Here is a 10,663-nt window from a genome sequence, read left to right as displayed (position 1 = left end):
AAATAATAAACTGGAAAAATTTCATTTAACAAGGAAAAATTATTTGAAGTTTTGGATCCGTGATTCCATTCTAGCAAAAAAATAATTAAAATAGTTCCTTAGTTTACTGATCACTAGTGTTGGGGCCATGAAATTAAAAATTACAAAAATTATGAAATTATGAGAATACATTCATATTACAAGAATAAATTAATAAAACTACAAGTCAAAATTATACAAATAAAGTCAAATTATGAGAATAGTCAGATCACAAGAACAGCCAAAAGTCACGTTACAACTATTCTCATCTTGACTTTATTCACATTCAAATACATTTTTAAACATTTTAAATTTTGGCCCGAGTACTTTTGAACTTACATAAAATGTTTTAACATTTTTCCAAATTTAAAATAAAAATATTTTGACAAAAACAGCTACTTAATTTTAAACAATTGACTTTTCCATTTCCTGGATCAAACTGAATGAGTCAAGTATTCAAATAAAAATAATGGATTATATTGGCCTGATATAAATATTTATATCCCAAACTAAAATAATTGTGTTAGCGCTCAGCATAGCCGCTCACCACCAACATTTACCCAGACAGTAAGACGCAGATAGAAATCAAAAACTTTATTACAAAAATAAGTTACACTCACCTCCATTTTACAGTATAAAACAATTTATTTGCAGGAATGCAAAAAATGTTGTTGGCCACCAACAATAGTTTAAAACTGCTAACATGTTTTTTTTTGTTTATGCGTGTATGTTTTTTTTGTTTTTTTTTCAAAAGGTGGTTGTTATGCTTTTTTTACTGAGGGAGTTAACTGTATAGAAAACTGGGATTGACAAACAGTTTCCTTTATGCTATACTTGGAAACAAATCATTCACTGCAGTATCCCTTCTACCACTGTGTGTCTGGGATCCCTTCTACAACCACAGCAGCTGGAGTTAGGCACGCTTTCTGACTGCAAAATATGGCAATTCAGTCATCAGGTCGACTACGCTGGGCGCCATTTATGATGCAGGAAGGGATCATTCGAGATGATCATGATTTTACATGATGGTTTAGTTTGCTGACATTATTCTGATGGTGTTTGAAAATGTGTTTCATGAATATAAAAACCCTCCCAGCGGAATAAAACAGTGGCACAAAAGGGACACTGCAGGGCCTTAATTTTTGTATTTTTTTGTTGTTTTTTTTAATCAAAAGGCATTTGGATGCCTTCTGATTTTAAGCCTTTACAAAACGTAACATTTTCCGAAAAACTATACAACCAGTAACTACATACTCTGAAGAAGCAAGGCAGCTAATTCAGTTCAAAATACGATAAAAGCAGGGCTCGTTTTTAGACTCATCTTATGAGATTGTTTTGCATGCCCAGCTTGACTGTTTACAGCCTGCAGAGCTGCAGCGAAAAGGAGTATATTACATTAAGTACATCGTTTTAGCGCTGCAGCTCTTGTGCATATTGTTTGCAAACAAGCCCTGCTTTCATCTATATAGTTTCCCTATTTACAGTACAGGCCGGGTAGTTTAGTCCTCTGTACTGAGGTAGTCAACCAACCCTTAAAGACCAGTTCTGAAAAGAACCACTTTCCTGGAATGCCTGACTTATCCATGCCAGGTGGGTACACCCTAAAACCCTGCAAATGTTCGATTTCAAACATCCAGATCAAACAATAACATGGATATTTAGACAATAAAAATTGCGATTAGCACAAAAATATACAATAGTATCAAGCTCCTTTGAGCCACTTCAAACCTAACAACTTAAAAAGTGCAATTTCTTCAATAATTATTCTGTTTTTTTCTTTTAAATGGCATGTTTGGGGGCAGGGAAGGGGCAGATTGTAAGGGCAATTCATAGATAGACCCCTGAGAACCAGGGCGATGTACAGGCTGACATGGGTTTATATTCAAAAATCATCTGATCGTTTTCTTTTAGGGTGGCGTTTTCTGGGGGAGAAGCGAAAATAAAATGGGTGGAAGGGAGATGTTTCTTCTTCTTCTTCTTCTGTAAGGCTGGAATTTCACTGGACCTTTGTTGTCGCTCTCGTCATTTCAATATCCATTGCAGCTTATGGTGTAAACCCACACATCGAGTCAGTCTCCACTGGGACAGGTCAGGAACGCCCTCGGCCCCGTTTCCCTGCTGAACGCAGAATAAACAAAACAATTACATCCAGGTATGGACTAGGACAGCCTCGGAATGGCTAATGCATCCAACATAAATGCTACACTACAGCTAGGCCATGCTAATAACGGCTAGTTAGCATGGCCACCAATTACGCCAAGTCGTTTCTCCACCATTTAGAACATTTAGCAGTGCATTCATGAGTTTGATTGACAGCGTCAAGACCCTCCACCCAGCTCTGATTGGTTGTTTTTGGTGCATTACATGACAGTTTTAACATATGTTAAACACTTAAATTTATACACTGCAGCTTTAAGCCTCAAATTTTTCATTTTTTTATATTTTACACTTAAAATTTATACATGCAGCCACTAGGAAAAATCCATAAAAATTCAAATTGTAAATTATTAAATCTATTTCCATGGAGCGTAATTTTTTTTTCAGGCCAATCAGGACCAAACTGAAGGTTTAATAATTGGTAATGACTTTCAGAGACAGAATCTTAAATAGTTTAATTGAATTTAGCTAAAGGTTTTTATTACTTCACATCAAAATGTTGCCAAGAGATTCTGGTTCCCTTAAATCACTTTAACCAAAAAGATGTTGAATTTAAGTTTCTGCTTTGACCTTTTTTTGATGTAAAATTGCATTTCCACATACGTCTCTGCCCCCATCTGTGTAACAACAGTAAGACCTGAGGCTAGCTCAGATTTTAAGTTTTAAAAACAAACTTAAGATGAATGTTTTTGTTTTTCAATGAAATTATAATTAATTCATAACTTAAATTTAAGTTAATCACATCTTAGTGATTTAAGTTTTACTGTACTTTAGGGGTTTTTGCTAATAATCTAAACAAAAATCGTTTTGTAAAGGTTTTTTTGCTGCTTTTAACAAAATGTAGCCATTTATTGTCGCTTTCTTTTTGTTCATGTAAATTTTTTAACAGTTGCTTTTTTCTAAAACATTTTTTGTTGCTTTACCACTTAATTTTAAAATATGTAATTATTTTTCATGGGGTTTTCTAACATCTAATGGTTTTTTGCTGCTTTATTTTTTAATTTGCATTAGCAACCATTTCAAATGTTATTTTGTTTTAAAATTAACGTTAGAGGTTTTGTCTCCCTCTAGTGTTTCATTATTACCATTACCATTAATTCAACAAAGCCTCTTCTTTTAACTGTAAATAGTTTTCATAATTAGACTTCAGTTTATTTAATTACCTCCTGCCGTTTTTGGCTCCCTCTCTGCGTATGAAACGTAAAACTGAAATATTCAGCTGAATTTCCGGTACCTCTGATTGTTCCAAGGCCTCCGCGTTGGGTGAAGCCCAATCGGCCCCTGGGTGTGATGGCCCCGCGGCCTCTGGTCTGGCTGGCTCCTCCGCGGACGCCTCCTCTGGCCCCTCTGGCCCCTCGCACAGACCCTTGGAAGTCATCGTAGCCGTAGTAGGGGTCGTCATAGCCTCCCCGGTAGTTGTGGTAGTCGTAGCCGTAGTAATCGTAGTAATCTTCATAGCCGTAGTAATCATGGGCGTAAGAGTAGCCGCCCCTCCCTCCTCTTGCTCTGCCTCTTGGTGGCGGCATGTGAGGCGGCCCGTAGTAGTAGTATTCATCATACCTGGGGAGAAACACCAACGTTCAACAATTCTTACAGAAAGTGACAATTTAGTGATTTATTGGTACGATTTTAGCTGAAGCAGAATGAAATGAATAAAGCAGAGTCTCACTTGTAACAGAGTTAATTACAAGCTGCCAACCCTAGCCTGAGTAGCATTGTTCTTGCTTACATTTGCGTTTTGGCGGCTTGTCTCTGGGCTTTGCGTTCTTTCCTCTTCTGGTCAGGCGGCTTGGCAAACACGATTTCAATGTGCTCTCCTTCCAGTTCTTTGCCATTGAGCTCAGCTAACGCCTAAAAACAGGAAAAGGTTGTTTGTTTTTCTTTAACCCGTGGTTATCAGTCTAATCTGTAGCATTCATTAGATTTTTTCTTTCGTACCTTCACAGCACCATCTCGTTCTTCAAAGTGGATGAAGGCGTAGTCTTTCAACTTTTTGACTCTCTCCAGTTTTCCAAACTGATTAAACGTTTTTTCAAGCGTCTCCTCTGTAACAGTGCTCGCTAAATTCCTCACAAACAGCACCTTCACCTGTGAAAGGGGAGGTTTTTATTTTTTATGAAATGGATAATTTGGGACAAAACATGATTAGAGCCACTGGGGGGGGGAAAAGAAAAGCAGAACAGACTTTTCCCCCCCTCAGAGTTCTGACTAAGCTCAAATGATTAAAGTCAGAAAGTAAAAAAAGGATTCAGAGAGAAAAAACAGAATTCCAAGAAAGAAGAAAAAAAAAAAAGAATTCAGAGGAAAAATAAATTAGAATTCAGAGAAAAAAAATCTAAGTAATGCAAAATTATGAGAAAAAAGTGAGAATTCTTAAATTTGAAATCATAACTGAGGGGGGGGAAAAAGTCAGACTTTTTGACCCTAATCATCTTCCGTAACTTGGAGACAACACGGCAGCTTCGTTAAATCTCTGCAGCTCACCTTAGCCATGACTTCTGGGTCTGGGTCCTCAATCGGGTCGGCCCATTCCACCGTCACCACGTTTCCCCACACCTTGACCTTTCCACTCATGAGTCTGCGGCGAGCCTGAGCCGCCGTCTTGTGGTCTTCATACTCCAGGAAGCAAAAGCCTCGGTTCTTCTTCTTGTCGTCTGGCTGGTGGTATAATATGACATCATTTAGACCTTCTGCAGAGACAAAAAGCAAGAAGAGAAAAACTAAGTTATTTTTTCCAGACAAAACATGTTCACAACTGCTTGCAAACGAATACAGATATTACAATATAATTGATGGTGGTCAACCAAGAAAATTACCAAAACTGTCCTTGCTGCATTTGCAAATAATTTAAAATGTCTAAATTTAATTGACAAACATTAAATCTTGACTTATTTTTAAGTAAATCTGTTCTAAGAAGCAAAATATGCAACACTAACTCAAATCCAGTCAACTATTCAGACAAAAGCAAGCAAATAATTTTTATTTTCTCCAATAACATAAAAGCCGTACCTGCAAACGGAGAAAAACAAACATTAAACTGCAGAAATACTGCTGAGCTGCACAGAAAAACCACCAGACTCACCTGTAACTTTAGCAAATTCTTCAACAATCTGCTCTTTTGTTTTACTCTTGGGGATGGAGCCAACAAACAGTCTATTATTGGCCACAGAAATGCATACGCCAATGTGTTTACCCGGTCGAATTTCATTGTTGTTGCACTGTGGATGTTCAGAAAACAGTTTGAAGTTAAAATCTGAATAGATAGAAAAAAAAACCCTATCTAGGTGCATCTGTAAAATAATAGCAAAATGAATGCAACATAATGTTCCCTCAGTAAAATATTAAGTATCATAATTGTAGAGGAGCATGCATACCAGCTTGACAGCTTGCTGTGCAGATTCTTTAGTGCAGTAAGTGACAAAGGCATAGCCTCTGTTGAGGCCACTGAGAGGATCCATCATCAGGCGCAGGTCCCAGATGGTGCCAGCTTTCTCAAACAGTGGAACCAGCTCATCCTCAAACAGGTCTCTGGGAATCTTCCCCACAAATATCTGTCAGGATGCATGAAAACAATCATCTTACTTTAAAATGTCAAGAGTAGAAGTACGGACGACATTTTGGGGAAGGCACCCAGTCAGCTCTTAGCGGTAAAACATCACTGTAACCTTGGTTACTACGGGTGACAACAACAAAAGTCATCATTTGGACACCTGGAGTGAAAAACAAACACTTCAAGCAGTTCAAATATGAATAAACCAGAGAATAAAGATGGAAGTTATGTACCTCTGTACCGATGGTGGGCTGGGCTCCTGTATGGGCAGACTCTGGTGGAGGACCCCCATACTTCCTTTGCCCAGTTGTTACATCAAGCGTATAACCAGTCCTATCCAGCAGAGCCTGAAATGAAACAGAAAAGAAGCAACTTTAACAATAAACACTTTAAAAAAATCATTATACTGTTTAATTTTCTCACTGTTCAAAACAAAAACTGCTAACATATTGATTCAAAGCATCGATTCTCACTTTGATTTGGGCTTCATCTGGGCCTTTGTTGGTGTCCGACACTTTGGTCCCTTGTTTCTCTCTCTGTCTGTAAGTCTTCATCACGCCACAAAGAAAGGCACTTTTGTTCTGGAAAGACACAGAAAAATCAAGAACAAGGAAATAAAAGAAAAACATCATGAAGAAACCAGATACTGTCATTTATGTAGGTCACATTTTATTTTCACACTCATCTAAAAGCAACAACAAACAGATTTGCTCTATATTACAAAATACAAATAAAGTAGTGTTTTCTTTTTCAGCAACACGTCCTGCATACCTGAACATGTGAGAGGTCGCTGTCCTTGAATTGTAAAAGGACTTGGAGAGCACCTTCTTCGTTGAATTCTTTCAGAGCCTCGATTGCTCGGTCATCTAAATCACTGTGTGACACCAAACCTGCAGGATGGACGACAGAGAAAAGTGCTACCAACAGTAAACACTGAAAACTTTCACCACCTGTGAAAGAAAAATCCATGTGCAAACTTTTCTACAGCAGCTCCTTTATTAATAAATCACTATGACAGCTAGAAGGAAAAGGGGGGAACTGCACAAGCCTAATCAAATGGGACTGAAGCTGTGGACAAGTTCAGAAGAATTAATCACAACATATGCAAAGTGCAATGTGATGCGCTGTAAGTCTTTCATACTGTATTACAGGAGATTTTAACTGAACCATAATACATTTCCCCTGTATGGCGGGCCATCACCTGTCCAAGGCAGCCACACCAGACAGCTGCCACCATTGTTTCTGTTCCAGCCCCATCTGGCCCAAACTAGCAGCTAACATGTGACCAACCCCTCCCAAAAAAAATAAAAAAATATATCTAAATCTAGCTTAAAATCTAAAGTCATTTGGATGTAGAGTAGGGTCATAAAAAATACTCTGGGGGATTTATTTATCAATCAAGACACCATATTGGGAATGAATATCCTGTGTTTTTAGTAGACATTTTAATCACATATTGTATAATTAAATATTTTTGAAGCACTGCAGTACCCATTTTGGTTGGAAACCACAAAAAGTTGCTTCAGGATCCCAATTCCCCCATTCAAAAAGGTGATAAAATGACAATACATGCATGAATTCATACAAAGAATTGCATATTGAATATGCAAGTGTATTCATAATGCCTTACCTGCTATGTAAATTTCATCTAGTTTTTCAGCAACTTTCTGTGGTAAACCAGCTTCTAATAAAGTCTGGAAGTGCTCAGAATGGGTAACTGCAGCAGAGGTGTCCATTGGCTCTTCTGGACCATTTCCATTTATATGTTCTGTGGCCATGTCTCCAGAAATCTGTATAAATGCAATGAGCCAAATTAATCCTGGGTCTTTGGATGTGTTAAAGCCTCAGATTTGTCAACAATATCATCTTAAAAATACAGAAATGCAAACAAAAAAATGTGATCCTGGTATATGGAGTCATTTTTTACACTTTTGTTCAAAATATCTTACAAGGGGCATTCCAGTGTGAAATAAACTTTGCTTTTTGTGGCTGGAAACTTCTTCCTATCTTGACTTTTTTTTTACTGGCAGCTTCCAGCTTGGAAGAAGTAACAAACGTGGACAGTGTGCACAAGACAGACAACACACATACCAAATTGTTACACATTAAACAGAGAAAATTGCGTCTTATTGTGGCATTCTGATTTGGTTTGGCTTAGTTTTACTCGCAGGATCCGCTATGCTCTCCTAATTGCATGTTAGCCGACCTTCTCACTGCTGACTTCAGCTGATATACGTGTTCAGACAATGTTCCCCGGCTTCCGGTGGCTGACCGTTGAGTACAAATGTGCTGCTTTATTTTTGGGTGGCACAAAATAAATGCTCCAAATTTCACTCAAACTTAATCTGTAATTCGTGGTATTTAATTTGTACTGCTGCACGGTAATAGACAACTTGTGCAGATTTAAGATCACACTGTTCTCTTCGCATTTCAAAACTCAGCAAAGCCAATTCTGATTTGGGCGGACAGATGCCTGAATTATTTCTTCAAACGTTTGCTAATCAATCTCACAAACACGTGCTGTCTGTAGTCAAAGGATAAATGCTAATTACAAATGTATATTTCACTCTCAGAAACAAACTATGCTGAATTTTAGTGCATAAATGCATGGAGATATTTATAGTTGGTTATTTTTAATGTGTTTAGATGTTGTGTTTAGCGCCTGACACTAAAGATACTGTTAGCAGGCTAGCCGGCTAGCGCGCACAGCTAACTACGGACCCTTTTTGGGACAATAACACGAGACTCATGTGTGCGTTTTTAGTAGGAACTACCGCCATTGATTTAATAAACAGAATATAGAGCTTACAGTATAGTTGTAAGACGTTGTCAACATCTTTTGCGCATATACCAAGCTCCCCTATTGAGCCTTATTAGCATAAATTGACAATGAGCATGTCAGATCCATGATCTGTCAAAATGAGCTAGCTGGAGCTAGCATGCTAACTCGCACGGTATTACCACTGAGGCCATTGTTAGAACGTCATTTGTTGGTAGACTTCACCAAGTGACAAAGCACGCTTTTTATATTTAATATGACTTAACGAGGCCTGGAAAGCTAAGTGCTTAGCTCAACGGATGCGTGGTTAGTCAACGTGCCGCCACATAGGAAGAGTCCATTTTCAAAAAGCCGGTCTGGACAACTCGTTCCCAACCACCACCAGTTTCCACATTGTTTGAAACAGCACCGCACGATTCCGGGGGTTTTAGCGCTGAATAAAACAACATTAACGAGACTTTTGAGAAGCATTCGCCCTACCTGCCGCTGGTACACCAATGAATGTGGTGCTGATTGTATAGGAAGATAAACGTGATATTTAAAAGACGGAAAAAGTGTAAAACTCCCGGCAATGGTCCGACTTCAGTCATTCACTCTTGATGATGTAAAATGGCTGCCACGTTCACGCCTCGAGTTTTGTCTCGTCGATGGGGTTTCTTGGACAGCCCTGCACGGGCTTGCCTTGTAGAGCGGCGGGTCATCCGCAGCATCATTCGACACAATTACAGCGAGGACAACGGACGGGTTTGTCTCCCAACCACGGCATTTTAACTGTTAAAACCACGTTTTTTTATTCTTTAAACTACGATAGTGAAACAAACATTTGCAGACAAAATGTAACTTTTACTAAATGAGTCCGGTAATAAAAACGTCAATTTTTAAAAAGATTAAGAAATATAATGAAAAAACCCCGAAAAAGATACAAAAACAATGTTGCTATAATGCCAACTACAGTGTCTTGCAACAAATATTTATACTTCTTGAAAATCACAAGTCACAACCACAATCTTGAACGGATTTTATTGGGATTTTACAGATAAGGGCGGTTCTAGGCCAAATTTACAAGGGGGACAGGGTGGGGCACTTATTTTTTAATGGGGACACAGAACAAAGAATGGTTAATAAATATGTATGTATGGCTATATTTCATAGTTATATATATTAAGTGAGCCAAAGAGCCACTAAGTGTCTCTGCTGCTGCATGTTGCAGACCCCTGATCTTGCAAATGAAAATTGTGATTCCATCTCAATATGGCTAAACCTAAATTTGCAACATCTTAATTTTTAATTCACAAACTATTAAAGATTAAAATAACAAAAAAGTTGAATTAAGATACAGTTTCTGTGCCAGCACATGTTATTATAAGGAATTTATTCAGTGTAATCTGTTATGCACAGGTGTTATAACAGAGACCAGGAACAGTTAAACAAGGGTACAGCCCCCTGGTGGCCCCTGTCTAGAACCACCCATGTTCATAGAACAGCAAAGAATAGGCCATAATTGTATTGTGAAAGGAAAATTAAACATGGTTTTGTAAACTTTTTACAATTAATATTAGATGGCATATATCTAGTTACATTTACTTGTGCAATATGTTGACAAAAAAGATAGTTTTAGGAGTAGTTTTCCTGCACCATACTTTTATTTTAGTCATATTATTATGACCAAGAGACATGTCTTACCCATCAGCCATCACCATGTTGATTTACTGCTAAGTGGTCATTTTGACCATGTCTGTTTTTATGTCTGTTTTAGTTTTCAATTAACGTTTTATAATTTGCTGATTGCTATATGATAAGTAATTATTTATAGTATTTTTTTAAAGTAAGAAATTGTTTTATCTGGAGAATTGCACCCATATTTCATTGTACAATGTTTATTGTTACAATGATATTAAAGATGCTATTCTGTTTTATTCTTTTCTACTCTATTATAATAATTTTTTTTTTACCAAAATTGTGCCAAACAGACACACACCTATATGTGAAAGTGAGACTTCCTGATTGATGAAGAGCTAAATTTAAATATTCTTTGACTACACACACACACACACACACACACACACACACACACACACACACACACACACACACACACACACACTAATATATAAAAATTCCCTTCTCACCCTCCGTTGGTGGTCTCTTTCATCCTCTGA

General features: G+C 37.7%; 1 protein-coding gene across 3 annotated transcripts; it reads right to left on the bottom strand.

Annotated features, from left to right (window-relative positions):
- Positions 1–597: 597 nt before the first annotated feature.
- LOC106926309 (heterogeneous nuclear ribonucleoprotein Q) lies at positions 598–9,142 on the bottom strand. 3 transcript variants are annotated; one of them, XM_015001150.2, is made up of 12 exons: positions 8,985–9,142; positions 7,356–7,515; positions 6,497–6,615; positions 6,199–6,306; positions 5,959–6,072; positions 5,550–5,726; positions 5,258–5,393; positions 4,660–4,865; positions 4,114–4,263; positions 3,905–4,026; positions 3,410–3,735; positions 598–2,133 (listed from the first exon to the last, which is right to left on the bottom strand). In XM_015001150.2, the coding sequence occupies exons 2-12, from the start codon at positions 7,501–7,503 to the stop codon at positions 2,108–2,110; spliced, it is 1,632 nt and encodes a 543-aa protein (XP_014856636.2). In that variant the 5' UTR covers positions 7,504–7,515; positions 8,985–9,142; the 3' UTR covers positions 598–2,107. The 3 variants fall into 3 exon arrangements, with proteins under 3 accessions (XP_014856636.2, XP_014856644.2, XP_087858609.1); XM_015001158.2 differs by lacking the exon at positions 7,356–7,515 and having other exon boundaries at positions 598–2,136; positions 8,985–9,138; XM_088002483.1 differs by lacking the exon at positions 8,985–9,142 and having other exon boundaries at positions 598–2,136.
- Between the last annotated feature and the right edge of the window lie 1,521 nt (positions 9,143–10,663).

Source organism: Poecilia mexicana, unplaced genomic scaffold, assembly GCF_051168715.1.
Source record: "Poecilia mexicana isolate PSO_F unplaced genomic scaffold, ASM5116871v1 scaffold_22, whole genome shotgun sequence".
NCBI lineage: Eukaryota > Metazoa > Chordata > Actinopteri > Cyprinodontiformes > Poeciliidae > Poecilia > Poecilia mexicana.
The sequence above is the reverse complement of the archived record's forward strand: the minus strand, read 5'-3'. Positions and strand labels throughout refer to the sequence as shown.

What these genes read in the sequence shown, in the direction of transcription:
- LOC106926309 (XM_088002483.1), bottom strand. Translation starts at nt 7,503, where the DNA reads ATGGCCACAGAACATATAAATGGAAATGGTCCAGAAGAGCCAATGGAC. An exon ending in AGATGAAATTTACATAGCAG is followed by an intron (nt 6,616 to 7,355) that starts GTAAGGCATTAT and finishes TCCATCCTGCAG; the next exon opens with GTTTGGTGTCACACAGTGAT. An exon ending in CAAGCCGCCAAAACGCAAAT is followed by an intron (nt 3,736 to 3,904) that starts GTAAGCAAGAAC and finishes GTTTCTCCCCAG; the next exon opens with GTATGATGAATACTACTACT.